The sequence below is a fragment of the Oryctolagus cuniculus genome, chromosome 3 (assembly GCF_051225735.1).
Source record: "Oryctolagus cuniculus isolate XC-2025 breed Fujian yellow rabbit chromosome 3, ASM5122573v1, whole genome shotgun sequence".
Lineage (NCBI taxonomy): Eukaryota > Metazoa > Chordata > Mammalia > Lagomorpha > Leporidae > Oryctolagus > Oryctolagus cuniculus.
Genome location: NC_142869.1, coordinates 32,788,338 through 32,807,739, shown reverse-complemented (window position 1 = coordinate 32,807,739; position 19,402 = coordinate 32,788,338). Strand labels below are relative to the sequence as shown.

General features: G+C 43.5%; 1 protein-coding gene across 5 annotated transcripts in view; it reads right to left on the bottom strand.

The window, feature by feature from the left end:
* The window catches only part of KLF7 (KLF transcription factor 7), a 98,383-nt gene that overhangs the window by 51,042 nt on the left and 27,939 nt on the right, over nucleotides 1–19,402 (bottom strand). The window contains exons 1-2 of one of the 5 annotated variants that reach the window (XM_070070304.2): nucleotides 15,008–15,237; nucleotides 4,242–4,875 (exon numbers count right to left, since the gene is read on the bottom strand). In XM_070070304.2, the coding sequence (XP_069926405.1) occupies nucleotides 4,242–4,875; nucleotides 15,008–15,058 (685 nt within the window). In that variant the 5' untranslated portion in view covers nucleotides 15,059–15,237. Of the gene's footprint in view, nucleotides 1–4,241; nucleotides 4,876–14,594; nucleotides 14,884–15,007; nucleotides 15,238–19,402 lie in introns of those variants that run through there. The other 4 variants (XM_070070305.2, XM_089329975.1, XM_051848248.2 and 1 more) reach the window with 4 other exon arrangements.

The following is a 19,402-nucleotide window of genomic DNA, read 5'->3' as shown; positions in this document are numbered from 1 at the left end:
GTCTGTTATGGCCTGGGAAAGCAGTAGAAGATGGCCCAATTCCTTGGGTCCCTGCATCCACATGGGAAACCTGGAAGAAGCTCCTGGCTTTGGATCAGTACAGCTCCAGCCATTGTGGCCATTAGGGGAGTGAACCAGTGTATAGAAGACCTCTCTCCATCTCTGCCTCTGCCTCTCTGTAACTCTGCCTTTCAAATAAATAAATAAATAAATAAATCTTTAAAAAGATTGATTTTCACTGAAAATGAACATAAAAGGAGTTTTTTAACATTGAAAGTGGAGGTTCTCCTTGCATCAAAATATAAGGATTATTTAGCTGACTCAGAGAAGACGAATAAGACTATCATCATGATGGTTGAATTTCTGAAAAAGATATTCTACCAAAAAAAGGGAGAAAACAGAGTGGGAGAGAAAGGTCTGTAATGGTTTGGCTGCTAAAGGACAATCTTATGCTCATGTAGTGCTAAGTGCTCTTCCCAATAAATAAACCACATGTCCATTTCTATATGCTTTCTTGCACCAGGATCCGAAGATTCACAACATTCTCTTGGTCTCACCCCTGCCTATCTTCTTCCATCTCCAGGCTAACTATCTTATTCCTACCTTCACCTCCTTAGGCAACCAGCATTTGTGCCCTAACTACCAACTTGAACATCTGCTATCTTAATAAAAAAAAAAAAAAAAATCACCTCATTGCCTAACATCCTCTAGGGCAAATAGTCTGAAGGATTCAGCATCCTCAAAAAGAAGACACAGAAGGCAGGGGCAGGGTGAGGAATGCGTATCTTTTCCAGCTTAGTAAATCTATCTGTTTAAGATCACATGAATAACACTTTGAAAGTTTCTCAATGCAAGCAAATCCATGTTCTGGACAGTGTACTGTCTTCCTTTATGCATGGAAGATGGAGACTCACACATTTTATTTTATTGTATGTTTGTAAATGTGTCTCCTTTGCAACATATTACCATACAAAAGGATAAAGTGTGTGTGTGTGTATATATATATATATACACACAAAACTCCAGAGAACAAAACGCCAATATTTCCCCCTCTTTCTCTGGGATGGATTTCTTTTTTTTTTTTTTTTTCAAATTTTTCATTCTCAAAATACCTCCCCAACTGGAAAACACAAAAATATTTCCACTGAATTCAAGTGAGTCCTGTGTTAAAATAGCTTTCATGAATCCAAACAGAGCCAGTTTCTGAAAACTTCCTTGCAACATTTGATCCGCAGCTCTCCCCACCCCACTCCTGTATCAGCAAAACCTTTCCAACCTGAATTCCTATTGTCATATACCTTTGCCCAGAAGCTTTTACCAGTCCATTTCCAGCTATGTTTGCATTTAATTTGGTGCCATCCTTCATGCTTTTCTCATTGCTCTTAGTTCATCTACACCACATAAATTATCACCCTTGTTTTCAGTTCCCCATGTGCCCCATTCACACCAATTCCAAATAAATACTTCTGATTCTCATCCATTTAATCCAAATGAATGCACATTCTCTCCCCTCATCCTCCATCCCTATCTGATCTCCCCTCTTGTGTGTTTCCCTTTCTTCCAGCACCTACTTTTCCACTTATGCTTGTCTCCGAGGAAGGTTTTACAGGCAAGATGCTTCTGTGGGCTGCAAGGCAACTGCTTCCTGCATTGTCTTAGGGAAGCCGTGCTACTTTACACTACGGCCAATGTCACAGACTCAGTCTCCCCTTCACAACTGGTGTCCACGGCATCATCCCCCACCCCAACACACACTGCCCTGGTCAAGCATTAGGAATGAAAAAGAAAACTTCCTTGCTTTTGGATGGTATTTAACTTTGGTTAACTGGCTTCTGTCTGCTTTACATAAAGCAGTTTTTCTCAACAATCGTTACTAATCCATACCAGCAACAGCAGTAATAACTACAGTCAAACTCTGCCACTGTCTTTAATGAGCTCTTACTACCTGCCGAGTATTTTACAAGGATTTGCATATTTAATCTTCCAAAAACCTTATAAGGTAAATACAAAGATCTCTATTTTACAGTTGAGGAAGCTGAGACTTACGGAAAGCAAATCACTTATTCAGGTCATAAATCTAGGAAGCAGTAGTCAAGACCAAACCCAGGTGTACTTGACAAGCACACCCTGTTCTTAATGGCTCTGCAATACAGCCCTCCTAATCATAATCCAGTTCCCTATGGGGAGGAGTTATTTCCACCTCAGCTCACATAAGTCAAGGGGCTTCAGGTGCCGGGTCACATAATGAGCCCCACCCTCACTGGCAATGCACAGGAAACAAAGCACCAAATAACGTACTCATCTAGCAGCTGCCCTTCTGATATCTCTGTTGAGAAGAAGGTTTAGAAAGAAGAAAAAATGCTCTGGGCTCCCCCAAAAAGACCAGCTTCCCCAGAGAGGTCCAGCCTCCATGCTAGGCAAGGATGTAGCCTGTCAGTGCAATCCAGAAAGGTGGGCACAGGCAGAAATGCCAGAGCTGCAGCAGATCTCAATTTTATTCCTGCCTCTTCCTTGTTTCTCTGGTTTCCTGGGGGCAGGTGGCGGGGAATCATGCTTGGAAGCCAGAGGACACGGCTAAGTTTTGTGGTTACTCTCTGACTTCAGGAAGACAAGAATATAAATTCAAACTAGCTTCAGAATACTATCAGAGAGGGAAAATCTGGCAAAACCAGGAAGCATTACTCTTGGTGTATGTGAAGTAGAAAACTTGAATGCAAAATCTGATGGGAAACACAAAGTGGGACTTGACCTTTGATCAGGAGGATTCACAAATTGTGTTAGGAGACTACACCATGAGCCAAGCAGCAAGAGCCACCTGGGAAATTAAGTTTAGAATGAGAGGGTCCATGCCTGAGCCTCATGCCAAGTAGGCAACTGACAGTTCTCATTCTCCCCCGTGCATAACTCTGAGACTCAAAGCAGGGATTCCTAAACCTCTGTATTACACATTCTTATTTCAGGAAAGGTCTGGCTGTCCTGGAAGAAGACATTTTAGGAACTCCAGAACATTAGAGCTGAAACAGGCCTTAAGAGCCAGGTTGTTTGACATATGTGGAAAATGAGGCTCAGTGAGGAATTAGGACATGCTCTAGGTCACAGAGCTGGTTAGTGACAGAGTCAGAACCAGAACCCAGTTGTTCTGATTTTCCACTGCTGACTTCCTTTGCGGCATAGTCTGAGAACTGCCAGAACACCATAGGCTTCTAGCTCATATGTTAACACCCATGTCTCCAAGAAAACTCTTGCATCGCATGCCACTTATACCTTTTGGGATATTCCCTATTCAACTTGCAGCATGTAAGAAGTATACAAAAACCATACAGGGAATACACTGTTAGAGACTCATTTAAATACCACCAATCACAGTAATAGCTACTACCATGCCAGTAGACCAAGAAGCGGCACCAGCCCTAAGCTCCAATCTCAAGGCAGAACATGAAGCCCAGTCTTCAGGAAAACACTAGTCTCACTCGTTTCTGTTTAAACCCCAGTTTTCCAAATTATTGCACTGCTCAAAAGATCAGCATGATTCCCTGGCATCACCAGGGAAGTCCTGAGTGAAATATGCAGTCCCCGTTCCTCCCTCACTGCCCTTACCACACACATAGCAATGTAATCGCTTTAGCAACTTCTCAGTAACAAGCTCATTAAAAAGCAATTCTGCCATCTCTCCATAAAGCACGCGCCAGAGAACAATGCAAAAGAGGAGCTGCCAATTAATTATAGAATGATCACATCTAATGAACTCCGAAACCCTCCTGCTGGTGGTGGCTTTCATGAAAACTCAGGGATACTGGGAAAACAGGGGATGGGGAAACCCCGGCTACCTTGTTTACCTGTAAATGCTTTCAAATGTGCCTCCTCAGATCCCAGGGTTGATGAAAACTCCCTAGAGACACATGCAACAATGAGCTGTGTCAGGAAAGGGACATGCACAGCTTTGAGTCACCCTACGGGGGCCCCCTCTGGTCATGCTCAGCACTGTTAGATTCCGTGCTGTGGCTGGCATCGCCTCTGAAAGCAGTTCACAGACAGCAAGTGACAAACCCACGTCCCGTGCTCAGGACATCTTGAGATCTCAAGGTATGAAGTGAATCATTCCGCTTCCCCAGCCCGGCCTTCCTGCCTGCCTGTCACCAGCTCCTCAGTATAAAGGCACTTCTCAGGACGCAAGGGAGCCCTTCCCACCACGAGGCAAAAGGAGGAAAAAGAAGAAACCACGTGCAGCCAACTTGTACCACTACCTGTGTGAGTCCTCTGGTGGGCCTTTAAGTGGGAGCTTTTTGTATAAACTTTCCGGCACCCGTTAAACTGACAGCGGTGAACCCTCTTCTTGTTTTCGGGGCATGCTTCAGCCCCTACCCCTCCTTGTTCACTGTCGCTCTGTCCACTCTTAACTGCCCCAGCTGCCGCCACGGCTGCTGCTGCTGTCGCCACCCCTCCCACCTTGACTGAGCTGAGCGCAGCCTTCTTGGCCACCAGTTTCAACGTCACCGTGCCATCCACGGCTGAGAGGGTCTGTGAGGTTTTGACCAGATGGCGGCTGAGCTCAGGGGAGGATGGGGGCGTTAATGAGGTCACTGCGTTGAGCTGGGCCTGGTTGACGGCTGCGTAGCTGTCTAGAGAAGAGCTGGTTGGCTGGAGGCTGAGGCAGGTCTCAGATAGCAACTTGTCCCGAGAGAGCAAAATGTCCACTGCTGAGCTCTTCTCGCAGATGGCCGCTTCCACAGGGAGCAGCAGGGGGTCTAAGCGCCGGAAGCTTTCCTCAATGCACGGCGGAGGAGAAGCACGGAGGAAGCAGTCCAAGTCCTCACCAAAGGTCTCTGAGATCCTCCTGGGCTCCGTCTGCAGGTAGCGTTCCAACTCAAGGCATGTCTGCAGAGAGGAAGCAGGGAGGAGAGAAACAACCATCAGAGGTCAAGAACACCAGGAAGCCACGTGTTGCCAGGCAGACGGACAGTACACAGAGAACCGTACAGGGCTGCTCTCAGATATGCCCCTTGTTATTTAATCTGTGAATACTTCGCAAAAGTCTGCAAGGGTCACACGAGATTTAAACTGCTGGGGGAAGAACTGGAGCCTCCAAAGGACTAGCTCACACCTTCCAGGTCCCAGAGAATATTCGGTGCTTAAATGGTGCTCTCCTGCCCACAACCCAGTGCACTGGGTCAGATGCTCCAAGCTTCCTGAGGCGCTCCCACGTGAGAAAGTGGTACACAGAAATGGACAAGGTTTGCATACCAAACTTCCAACAGACCAGTTTCATTTTTCAAAATAGACTTGAGCGAATCACAAAGGAAAAGTCATTTTTTTTTTTTTGACAGGCAGAGTTAGACAGTGAGAGAGAGAGAGAGATAGAGAGAAAGGTCTTCCTTTTTCCGTTGGTTCACCCCACAAGTGGCCACTACGGCCAGCGTGCTGCAGCCAGCGCACCGATCCGAAGCCAGGAGCCAGGTGCTTCCTCCTGGTCTCCCATGCGGGTGCAGGGCCCAAGGACATGGGCCATCCTCCTCTGCACTCCTGGGCCACAGCAGAGAGCTAGACTGGAAGAGGAACAACCGGGACAGAATCCGGCGCCCCAACCAGAACTGGAACCTGGGGTGCCGGCGCCACAGGCGGAGGATTAGCCTAGTGAGCCGCAGCACCGGCCAGGAAAAGTCAATTTTCTAACTGACTCTTGAAAATAAACCATATCCACTCAAACTAGGAGGTGACCTCAGCAGTGATCAGCCAACAGTAGTGCCACCTTGGGCCTGAGTTCTCTAGTGAGCAAGAATGGATATTGCTCTAAAGAGTGCTTTCTATAAAACCTTTGAGGCAGAAAAAAAAACCTTGTTTACACAGCAAGCTATTAAAAATGTAATTGCTACATACTTTATGGCAGGAGGCATGAATCTATTACAATGATTTAGCATCTCTGACCATGTGATAAAAATAAGCTTGAAAACAGCTATTGAGACCTATTCATGATAGGACCCACTGTCATTTCAACACAAAATTTTCATCTTTGGGTGGATGTTCAGCACAGCAGTTAAAGACACCATCTGTGATGTCCACATCCAACACAGGAGTGTCCAGGTTCGAGTCTTAGCCCCACTGTGATTCCAGTGTCCTAACAATGCACAACTTGTACCTTCAATGGTTGGGTCCCTGCCACTCATGTGGCAGACTTGGATTGAACTGCAAGCTCCTGACTACAGCCTGGCCCAGCCCCAGCTGTTGGGAGCATTTGGGAAATGGATAAGTGGATGGAAAAATCTCTGTGTCTCTCTGCCTTTCAAATACATTTTTAAAATTTTTTTCACCTTGTAAAGAAATAAGGGAGAACCGAAAAGTTTACTTTCAACAAATCTTTATCGATAGTCCTCATAAGTCTGTAAGATGGTAAAAATATCTTTATGGCAAAAACTAGACGCTTAAGTTTGTATTTTAAAGCTCTCCTAACAAAAATTCTGCCATTCTAGCCTCTTCTATAGAACAACAAGGCTAACTGACATCAATGGTTCAATTGTCTTCATCTTCTGGACTTCAACAAAACAAACCAATTGCAAATTTAAAATGTAACTAGCTCCAAATTTACTGTCTGTATGAGCTTTTAATCCAATGTTCATTCTAGGCTTTATTCTGTTTAGAATATATTTAATGATATACCTAGTTGTGTTGCAACTGTCAAAGATTTTATTTTGGTGACATTTCAAGAGATTAGTTTTTAATTAGACTTGTAAAACTATTACTAAATAAAAGTATCAGGTTTTAAAATAATTAAACAGCTTAGAGTCTCACTGATACTTTTTAAACATTTTTAAAAGATTTATTTATCTATTTATTTAAAAGGCAGAGAGAGAAGGAGAGGGAGGGTGGAAAGGGGGGTGGAGAGAGAGAATGAAAATCTTTCATCTGCTGGTTCACTCTCTAAATGGCTGCAGTGGCCGGGGCTGGGCTGGTCTGAAGCCAGGAGCCAGGAAGCTCCTCTAGTTCTCCCACGTGAATGACAGCGTCCCAAGCACTTGAGCCATCCTCTGCTACCCTCCTAGGTGCATTGGCAAGGAGCTAGATTTGAAGTGGAGCAGCCAGGACCTGAACCTGTTCCTAGATGGGATGTCTACCCGGCAGGCAGAGGCTTAACCTACTATGCCACACTGCCAGGCCCTCACTGATGATTTTTAAAGATATGAACTAACAGGCCAGCGGGTGGCTCAATAGGGTAATCCTCTGCCTGCGGCGCTGGCACACCAGGTTCTATCTCAGTTGCCCCTCTTCCAGGCCAGCTCTCTGCTGTGGCCTGGGAAGGCAGTGAAGGATGGCCCAAGTCCTTGGGCCCTGCACCCGCATGGGAGACCACGAGAAGCACCTGGCTCCTGGCTTTGGATCAGCGTGGTGCTCCGGCTGTGGTGCGCCGGCTGCAGCGCGCCGGCCGCAGCGGCCATTGGAGGGTGAACCAAAGGTAAAGGAATACATTTCTCTCTGTCTCCTCTCTCTCACTGTCCACTCTGTCAAAAAAAAAAAAAAAAAAGATATAAACTAACAAATGGTCCCAATCTTCATTCAATACTCACATTACAAGTGTTCTTTCAACTGCAGGGCTAAAAGTTGGGCCTTGAATGTGTTGAAGACACAATACACTAGACCATGCCAACTAGGAAGAGACTAAAAAATCTCAAGATAAAATGACATGAATAGGGGCTGGCATTGTGGCGTAGCAAATTAAGCGGCCATTTGCTACACTGGCATCCCATATGGATGCTGGTTTATTACTGGTTGCTCCATTTCTGTTCCGGCTGCTTGCTAATGTGCCTGGGAAAGCAGTAAAAGATGGCCCAAGTCTCTGAGCCCCTGCACCCACATGGGAGACCCAAATGAAACTCCTGGCTCCTGGCTTTGGCCTGGCCTAGTCTCGTCTGTTGCAGCCATTTGGGGAGTGAACCAGTGGATGGAAGATCTGTCTCTGTCTCTCCTTCTGTCTCTCTGTAACTCTGTCTTTCAAATAGTTAAATAAATCTTTTTGTAAAGTGACATGAATATAGAAAGCCACATAATAACAAATGATAGAGTACTGGAAAATTCATAAGGGATGAGTGGGCAATAAATTCTACATTCTATATGGAGGTATTAATCAAGAATAGCCTACTGGAAATGTGTGCATTTTTTTTTTTACTTATTGATCAGGTAAAAACTGTGCTTCAGTAGCTTCCCACCACTTTATATTAGGAAACAATACTACCACTTTCTGAGGTATAAAAATTTGCACTATCCTCATTTATCCCCTTTTCTGAAATATACGGCTCAAAAATTTTCTCTTCCTTTTTCCACATCATTGCTAAAAGTTATCATTTACTTCTTTCCAATACTGAAACCTCTAGTTTTAGCTCCAGTCAATTCATTTCTGAATTATAATATCTTACTTCTGAAACCTCTCTAAACTTCCCCCTTCCTTTTCTAAACCATCACCCACCAACCAACAGCACCTGGTACCCAGCAGGTACATAATATCTGTCAAAGACAAAATCAACTTTATTCTATTACTTGGATCATTCTTCCTCCTCCACTCATCTTGGAAACATTTTATACAGCGCCATACTCTGAGAGATTGTCATCCAGACCTGACTACCTCTGCTGACTTAAGGTATGCAGGTAGTTGCTTTGATATTATGTTCACTGTTATATGGTTATTTTCAGTGGGGGAATCTATCATTACTGGAGGCAGAAGTAAAAAGTGTATTGTTTAATATTGCTAGATACTTTGTGATTTTTCCAGATATCCTTCTGCTGTTGATTTCTCATTGGATTTCTTTGAGGTCAAATATCATAGTTGATAAGAATTTCAATCCTTTTCAAGGTATTGAGGCTTATCCTGTGGCCCAGAATATGATCCATCCTTCTAAGGCTGGTAATCTTAGAAATGACCTATACATCTCATTGGGAACACAAATGTAATGCTTCTTGAGTTTTGCCCAAAAGGCAGAACCAGATCTCAAAGACACAGACATGTTCCAGGTAAAAATCAGCTCAGTCATGGGTTATGAGATGCCCCTGAGAAAGTTCCCTGCCTCTGATGCAAGGGTCAACTCACACCCACCCCAGTCACCATGGGCTGTTGATGTAGCTCTGTATGCCCTGTCCCCTTATATATTTTCCAGTTCAAAGATTTGAAAGTCACTAAGAGATCATTGTGATTGTTAGGAGACCCAGATTTCTTCAAGTTCAGAGTTCTGAAGAACTGAGATATTCTAATCACATTTGCACATTCTTCTGGGAAGATTAAAAAATTCAGTATGCCCTTGTTTAAATCCCAGGAGTGCATGAGTCACACATATGATCTGAAGATGTAAAGATTGCGATCATGGAAATATAGGAAACTTTGGACCACTCCAGAGAGGTCAAGACTTGCAATCCTGATACAGGGCTCTACTTCCAATTCCAGGTTCCTGCTAGCACATACCCTTACAGGCAGCAGGTGCTTGTTCAAGTTCTAGTACTTGGGCCCCTGCACCCACATAGAGACCCAGATTGAAGTCTGGGATCCTGGCTTCAGTCTGGCTCAGTCCCAGATGCTGTGGGCAACTGGAGAGTGAGTCAGCAGATGGACTCTCATTCTCTCTCTCTCTCTTTTTTCTCTCTCCCCTCTTCTCCTCTCCCTCTCCATGCTTTTCAAGTTTATTATTTTTTTAAAGTTAATGAAAAAATATCTGTCTTGCCTCAAAGTATTCCTCCAACAATGTATTTGCTAATTACAAAGATAACATGAATAACTACAGTGGAGAAACCTGGCCAACACTACCTTAACCATGTGATAAAAGTTAGCAGTACCCATAACAACTCATACTGATAACATGTACCCCGACCTTATATGCTAAAAGGACACATTCCTGTCAAAAATGCATCTCTTCAATTTAATCATGACAAGACATCAGAAAAATTCCAAGTTGAGGACCATTCCACAAAATACCTGGCTAGTATTCTTTGAAAGTGTCAAGGTCTGGCTGGCGCCGCGGCTCACTAGGCTAATCCTCCACCAGCAGGCACCCCAGGTTCTAGTCCCAGTTGGGGTGCCAGATTCTGTCCTGGTTGCTCCTCTTCCAGGCCAGCTCTCTGCTGTGGCCTGGGAGTGCAGTGGAGGATGGCCCAAGTGCTTGGGCCCTGCACCCGCATGGGAGACCAGGAGAAGCACCTGGCTCCTGGCTTCAGATCGATGCAGCGTGCCGGCCACAACGTGCCTGCCATAGTGGCCACTTAGGGGGTGAACCAATGGAAAAAGGAAGACCTTTCTCTCTGTCTCTCTCTCTCTCTCACTGTCTAACTCTGCCTGTCCAAAAAAAAAAAAAAAAAGTGTCAAGGTCATGAAGAGCAAAGGAAGACCAAGAAGTAGCAGATTGGAGAAGACTTAAAGACATATGATAACTAAGCACAAGAGATCCAGCAAACCAAAGAACATCGGGCGGAAAAATACTGTAATTCAAATAAAGTGTACAGATTAGTTAATGGTATAGTGAAATTATCAGCAATAATTTCATGGTAATGATAATTGTCCTATGGTTATTTGCATTATGGGAAGCTGGACAATGTGTGTGTGGACCTCTATGTACTATCTTGCAATTCTTCTTTAAGCCCAAAGTAACCTCAGAAAAGAGAAGGGGAGACATACCCATCAGCCGACTAGAACCTGTTGGTAGATTGTGAACTTGGATGGAGAGTCCAAATGTTCGTCTATCAGAATCAGAGATGTACTCCATTCCAATGACGCTCCAGCCAGCAAACTCCAAGTGTGAGTCAGCAAATGTCAGTTTAGTGACATAAATTGTGTCTGTCTGCTACCTCACCTTGGAACTACAAGGCTTGCCTCAGCATGTCCTAACAATACAGCTTAAGGCTCTGGCCACCAACCCACACCACATGAAAAATCATTACAATTAGCAATGAGGAAGAAACGTTCCCAAATACAAAATGATTTTCTTATATATGTGTAAGCTACAAATGAGTGTTACAAAGGCTCTCTGAAACCTCCGCTGAGATGCATGGTTCCCTCCTCTCCTAGTTTCCTTATAAATCTTGCTTGAAATTGGTTTTAAAATGATCACCTGGAAACCTTTTTTAGTACTCTTCATACTCATCCTCTTGTGGAAACATAATTATTAAAAGTCAGAGCTAGTTAAAAAAAAAAAATCAACCTACTACTGCCATACCTCCGGCTGAAAGATGACAGGATAATTCAAATCTCACAGCACATTTTAAGTATACCAAAATCTCGCTGCTACCAACAGGAATCAGTTACTTTCATGGGATCAAGAAAAATATAAGATAATTTGTCATATATGGCTATGATGCCAGACAGAGTTAACTAATAAGTTTCATTTAACCTGTCCTTATCTCATCATTCAGTTACATGGAACTGGGCTGCCAGCTTTTGCAAACATCTAGTGTCACTTTTACTATTTCCCCTACAACTTTTCCTTAAAGCATTTCCTTCATCTCTTTTTCATCTCTACTTTCTCTTATGCCCATATGCCTGAAATGATCTTTCATTTTCCCTCCTAATAATCATGCTTTCATTAAAAGCTCAATATATAGTCTATCTCCTTCAGGAAGTCTAGAAAAAAATGGAGTAATGAAAATATGCTGACTGTCAAGTGTTGAAATATACCACTCCTCAACCCTGAACAGTTAAACGTTCTCTCCAAAGTGAATCTAAGAGTACACAGATTGCTGGGACGTCTGGTGTATTAAGATTGTTACCCAAAAAGCAATGATCATATTCTTTACATGATTCTAAAACAGAAAATTAATCATTTGAAACTAAATCTCTACCTGTTATCTCACATGACAGAGATATCTAAGGGTATAAAGTAAAGGGGAGTTACAAGGAAGGGCTAGAATTTTCTGGAAAAATTAGAATCACTTCCATATATCAACTCGCTCCTGTCCCCACCACTTTAACTATATCTGGTTGATTCAGATTCTCTAGTCCAGGTTCCTCCATGTAATCTCTTTTCAAATTAAATGTTTAGAACATAAAAATTCTAGTTTTTACTTGTCTCTTTTACTTTGAACATGAAACAAAATCATTAGTACAATATTTTTGCCACCACTCAATAATTGTTCCAATATAAGTAATTACTTGGAATATTTGGATCCATGTATATTTAAGTTGGGAAGTCAAAAAAAAATTGCATTTTGCAATTTTTTTTTCTAAACTAATAGAGTCAATGAAATCATGGTCCACCTCATACTACCTATGTCTCTAATCAGTTATCCATCATTCGTGGTCCTTTTAGCCAGCTTTCCTTATTCTCAATAATTTTATCTATCTTGCCTAGCTGCAAAAATATGGGCAAGTGAAGCTTGCCATTTTGTGGAAACTTGCAAAGTCATGCTTCCTCTGTAATCAGACCTTGACCTGATGACAATAACAATGATGCTGGTGATGTTCCTGGTGAGGAAGGGGTGAACTTTGGTTCCCAGAAAGAATGTTCACCACGTAATTGCAAACGCAGGTGAACTGCACTTAGTGTCCCAGGGGAGTCTTTTCCTGACATTTACTATGTGTGGTTTTGTCACGTGCTATTAACCATGGTACCACAGTCCCCAAAGAGTATGAAGTACAGAAAGAGAGAAAAGAATCCCTGGCCTTTCTCCTGGGAGGCGCCCAAAGCCCAGTTGCGTTTTTGTGTTTGAAATCTTCACACACATCTCAAAATGGAAATTCAGGGTGACACAAAACAAGCCAATGATGAGAGAGGGCTGCTTTCTTTATTCAAGGCATCTTCTAAAATGCTCATTTTTTCCTGACTTCTTGAATGTGCTACACTTCACACTTTTTAACAAAAATGATGGATTCCTCTGATTCCTGAAACCAACATAAAAAACTGTAGGATTGAAAAGATTGTTACTGATGTTAAGTTTGTGACACTTGCCTGTCAAAGTTTGATACGGTGTAATGATTTGGACCCATTTCTAGTCTTTTAACATTAAGTCATCCATAAAAGACAGGAAAGGCAGTGGCATTATGGCCAGAGAGATCTGGTACCATTTAGACGCATTATACACACCGTGAGCTCACAGGAGACACTCAGCTACCATGTACTGCAGCCATCTTGCCCTCTTTCCTGAGTTTCAACATTGTAAATTGGAGGCAGAAGATGATCACACAGACCCTACCTCATGGCAGACAGGATACATGAACCAGAGATAAGAAACAATCTCCTAAGACCTAGACAATATTTCCTAAGACAGTTTTAAGCACATGATCACTTTCTTGACTTCCAATGTCAGGAAATACTAGGCTAGAAGGTTAAGAGACAATGAATTTTGTCTAGAAAACATGGGTAAAAAAGTATACTGTATAATGAAAATCTCTTACTGCATTTTTTAGCTATTAGGCTTCTTCTCAAAAAAAAAAAAAAAAAACATCAATAGCACACCCCAGAGGTACAATAGTATTACACATTACTGTCAAAACTGCTGAACTCCACAAAATAACCACGGAACTACAACCAGTGTAAGATCGCATTCCTTGCAACTGTTTCTCACATCAACTGCTAGCTGGAGCTGAAACCAAATTAAATATTTCCCTCTAGTAATCTGTAAATTCTGAGAGGCAATGCTGCAAAACTTAATTTAATTCTGGGCACACATGAAGGTTGGGAGATTTCTATCAAAACCTCTTCTATGTTTCTCCTCCCCAAACTATTTTCAACATACAAAGAAAATATTTGTTTGTATATTTTTCCTTGGGGAGGCAGGAGAGGAAGGAGGCAAGATTAAAGGCCTGGGGAGAGGGAGATGTCTTTGAAATTACTTTCCCTGGGCACATGATGCTAAGCAGCCTCAAACACCCCTTTCATCTTCCAAGGATTCCTTACTAGCAATGCATAAAAGAAATCCCCAAAACAAATCCAATCCAAATTAAACGTGAAAGTAAGCTTTAAAGTCACGTAAGCTGGGCCAAGTGAGGAGCTGTGGCCTGGGTCTTATACTTTCCTAAAGGAAGGCAACGGGGTCCCCACCACCTCCAACAACTTAGAAAGGCACTTTGCTCTTTCATAGTACCTGTGACCTTCAGAATTAACAGGGTCCCCTAGAGAGAAGGTGACCCAGGCACAGGTAAGTTCTACCGGGCACCAGACTTGGTTCACTATTGTTTTTACTTTTCATAATATAATCATGTGAAATCTATTAGTCTGCCCCCTACCCACACTTGCAGCTAAGAAGAGTCTGCTTAATTACCTTTAAGAAGAATCGCTCATGAATACTTGACCACTGGACTGTCACTAAACGCCCACTTCTGAGTGGTCAAGTGATATTGCTCCTGTGTAACTCGGTCACAGAATCTGCTCCTGCTGGCTGTCCCCGCATCAGCCAGCCAGGCTGCTGTGCAGGTCGGCACACACTGGTGGAAATCCCATTTGTTACTTTGGCTCTGGAAAGTTAGTTTAATTAGATGTCCCTGCTTCATTTATTGCATGTCCACGGTCAAAATTAAATTCAGACCTTAAATATCAACGGAAAACAATTCTACACACGCCAATAGTAAGAGCAGAGGGCTGGATCTGGATTGAAAGTGAGATTTAAGAAAGAAAAAAAAAATCAGAAAAACCCACCATGACACTGCCAACCAGCATCTGCTCGGGGGTGGGGAGGGGAACACTCACTGATCCCAGCTCCTCACCAGAGCCCACCGGCTCGGGGGCCTCCCTTCTGAGGACTGATGGCTTCCCAAGAACAACAATGGCACTGACGATTTTTCAGCTTTGCCATTAATTTTCCATAAAGAGCAGTTTTCTTGACGAGCCCTTGTGTCAGGCAGGGCCTGATGCTTCAGAAACCTGTAATTATTCTTGGCTCCCCACCCCCCACAGCCTCTGCACCTGTGTCACTTCAAGGCACCAGCTGGCCATGTCTTGCCTCCTGCCTCTTAAGAGGGGGGGAGGGAGGAGCATCACTGAAAACCCAAACTCACAATATTCGCCTCCTCTTCCAAAATGCAAAAACAAAAGAAAAATTTCAAACTCACCAATCTCAACCCTTCTCCTAACGGGTCTTGCCAAGGGAAACAAATACACATTAATTGGCTAGAGAGCCCTCATTCAGACCAAAATTACTGACACACACAGTAACAGGGAAAGGTCTGACAAGGGGTTATTAATCCTGTTTTACTGCCTGCTCTTCCACACCCCTCCACCCGCTCCCATTAACTTTACACACACACACTCGCACATCCTCTTCAAACTCCCTGGGCCCCGTGACACTCAGTGGCCAAGACAGGAACATGCCGAACCAGTTACATCATCTCCCCTTCCTCTCCCAAATCACTTGTACAGGCTGACTCAGGCTACTGGGATTTTCTTTTCTTTTTCTTTTTAAAGCAAACTCATTTCATTGACTCCCTCCTGGAACAGTGTCATATCCTTCTCAGCTGGATTAAATATGGCCTTCCCCTACCCTCCATTTAAAAGTATATTTGCATATATGATTCCTTCTTTTACTACAAAGCACAGTTACATGTGTGTACTGTGTTTTTTCTCTCTCCCACTCACAGCTTGAATTTCCCAAGAACAATAGGTTCGTTCAAAGGCCACGGGTGCCCTTAGTGGCAGATACAATTTCGTGGCTGGTGATCCCAGAGGATACTTGCAAAGCAGAGAGCCTGCAGGAACCTCCACTAAGGAATGTTAAGGACAATGTGGGGGATGCAAAGAGAGATGTTTGCTGTCTCCTTAGACCATGGAAAATGAAACTAAGTGCTAAGCTTGGCTTCCTGCATGGACAGTATTACTGCTACTTAGTTGGAGACACCTAGAAATTGTGCTGCTCACTCCAGTTAAGGGAACAGACTGGACCCCATGTGCATTGAGACGCACAAGAGTAGGGGTTAAAACCACTGGCCTTGGAACCAATTCTGGGTCCAAAATCAGTTTATACACTTTACTAGTTCCATCTCCCTAGGGGAAGTGACTTCTCCCATGCCTCAGTTTGCTCTTGTGTAAAATGGGGTAATGGTAGTACCTGCCACCCACGAGTGCTGTGAAAGTTCAATTGATTGATGGATTCCAGGTGCTTAGAACAGGGGTGTATGTTGTAGCTACTACCTAATAAGTGTTGTTTTCATTATATTTCCAAGAAGAATGAAAAGGCATGGAAGAATATGAAAAATACCAAATGATTGCCCAAGTAAACTCTGTGGATATTAGGGCTTAAGCAGTCAGGGGATCCTGAATCAGGAAAGTCAGCCCTGATCAGCCAGCTAAGTGGCTTTAACCTCCTTGAGCTCAATGCCCTTATCTACCAGGGCAGGGCACTGAACTTCTAAGAGCCTGACAAGTGTGGAATTTTACATATGATGCCATGAAATAGTAGTAGCCAGGAAAAGACCTAAAATGAGAATGGTTCGCTCAGAATAGGCTCAAAGAAACTGATGCAGGGCTCTGCTGTCAATGGGCAGGGGAAGACAGGAGCCTGAAGAACTAGAAGAACGTGGTTCTCAGACCTTGCTCTGCTGGGAGCTCATGGCCTCTGTTATAAGGCCTCAGAAGACCCAGGAATCTGAGAAACTTTAATTTTCTGCTTCATCACAGGTATCAGCCTCACCAGCATTAAATATGTAAGCTTCACTAGAATGTGGGCTCCACCAAGGCACCCAGATCTGTGACGGATTTGTAGCCTGCCTGCCTGCCTGAATGAATGAAGCAACTCTCAATCAAATAATCAGTTGAAAAGTTAACAGTGAACACAATCCTGGGTAGGCATGGCTGCTACAAGCTAAAATTGCCTCTTTCTTCACCACAAGGCCATCAGAAACAAGGTTTATATGTTTATTTTACTGACATTTCTTATAGGATACATAACTATCTTAAGATTTAATTTATTATTTAATTTATTATTATTTCTTATGTCATCGATGTTTTTCATTTTAAAGAAAGTATTTGGCTGGCGCCGTGGCTCACTAGGCTAATCCTCCACCTGGCAGCGCCAGTACACCGGGTTCTAGTCCCGGTTGGGGCGCCAGATTCTGTCCCGGTTGCCCCTCTTCCAGGCCAGCTCTCTGCTGTGGCCAGGGAGTGCAGTGGAGGATGGCCCAAGCCCTTGGGCCCTGCACCCCATGGGAGACCAGGATAAGTACCTGGCTCCTGCCATCGGATCAGCGCGGTGCGCCGGCCACGGCGGCCATTGGAGGGTAAACCAATGGCAAAGGAAGACCTTTCTCTCTGTCTCTCTCTCTCTCACTGTCCACTCTGCCTGTCAAAAAATTAAAAAAAAAAAAAAAAGAAAGTATTTAACACTGAAGGCTGGGATTCTAAACTGAATGAAAAATTTAAGTTCACAGGGCAGCCCTGAGCATATGCTCCTGTGTGGGAGGTCAACACCAATTCCCTTGCCCCAGAATGTCCCTCTCCCACTGCTGCTTTCTCTTACCCCCTCTGGCTTCCAGGAACCACCAGGAAGAGAATAAAGGCAAGTGGACACAATACTATCTTCAACCCTCATTTTTTTCTTTTACTGGTGCAAAGAATACTGGCCTTGGAATCAGTTTTACTGCCTCCCTTTCCCACATCACCCTTAGCCTTTTCCAATAAAGTACTCAAGTACATGACGTTCACTTCCTTCCAAGCAAAATGAATGAGCCATGCATTCAAAGACCCCTTCCAATTCACACTTCTTGCTGATAATCCTTCAGTGGCCTGCCCTCATTCTTACTGCTTTACCATGGCAAACCAGACGCCACATGATCTGGCCTTAATTCTCTCCACTCCTCCACTTCTTCCTTCAGTCCCTACCCTCCTCACACCAGGCCTATGTCTATATCAGAGCTCTAGAACCTGTCATTCCAGACCCTTGAGTGCAGACTCCCTGGCTAGTGCACACCTGCTTTTTAGAAATCTGTTGTGTTCCAGCTTTACTGTCACCTACTCAAAAGCCTGTATTTCATCTGCCCAAATAGACTAACCCAAACATCCCATTCATTCTCCATCACCCTGCCTGGCTTTGCTTGCATTTTAGTATTTACTGGAGAGATCTGAATCATGTGTCTGCATGTTCACTGTCTTTCTCTACTAGAATGGAAAGCCCAGGAAATTAGAGAAATGGTCTTATGTACCAAGGAGTCCCCACGCCAAGTGCTGCACCTGAGAAAGGCCTCCAAATTGTACCAGCTGAATGAATCAGCTGAAGCCATTAATCAGGTCTGGGACTCCAGGAAGCACTCTGCCTGGTCAGGAAATCTACTCCAAAATATCCACCTTATTAGGTCAAAAGGATCCATCATCATTTCTCCTCCATTACAAGTTGTAGGGCTGGGAAGGCACTTGCTAACTCACACTCACAAGACAAAGGGGTCAGTCTTGGGAGCACACCCCACCTGCTTCAAACAGATGCAAAGGGCATTTCTTCCCAGCAGTCTGTATTGCATCATGGGCTCCGAGTGTCACTACGATGAAGCAAACCCACCTCTCTCCTCACCCCGGTGACAGGTGCTTATTAACTGGTGTCCTGAGGGAGCAGATTAAAGACAGAGGCCCCACACATTTTACATGGTGTATTCCCATTTCTACCAGCTGAAAGGACTTCCCCAGGAAAGGCAACACCAATCACTGGTTTCCAAAGCATTTGGGTCACAGCAACATGACGCCCAACATTAGCAGCCCTTAAATGAAAAGGTCCATTCAAATTTAGCAGTCAATATGGACCCATGTTTTCTGTTACTCTAAATACCACACTCTTCACTTACATAGATGAGATACTTTGAAATTCCTGTGTTGGCCCATTCTGGTGCCTTTCCCATAAATTCCTAAACATGGAAGCATTTCCTTCCCCTCTATTCCCTTTAAGAATTTTACATAAAAAGGCATCTCTAGTGAGAGGTGCTATTTATTTCAGGACCATTATTTCAGATACAGAAGTCTCAAACACTGGAAGGGAGCCAAAATCCAATTAAGAGGGTATGGCGTTTGAACTAAGCAAGAGCTAAAGGGTGGAAATATTGAATATAAACTGCACAGGGTTCCTATGAGAGAGACAGAGAGACAGTTTGTGTGTGCAAGCCACTCACAATGAAGTATATGTTTTTCCTGGTAATTCTTTATTATTTTATTTTTAAAATTTTCTATTAACATACAACACTTATAGATTTTTATGTATTTTTGAAAGCCTTTCTCTAAACCTGTTCCTGTTCTCATACTCATATAGTTGTTCTCTTTCTTATTTATTATGTTAGGGAGTTAAGAATCTTTCACATGCTGGCTGGGAAGAGGTGAGGCAGAAAGGAAGAGATGGGTTTCTATCATGTAAAGTAACATTGTATTGGCCCATTTTTTTCAATTTATTTATTTGAAAGACAGAGTTACAGAGAGGCAGGAGGAAACACAGAGAGAGAGAAAGAGAGAGGGAGAGAAGGAGGGAGAGAGAGAGGGAG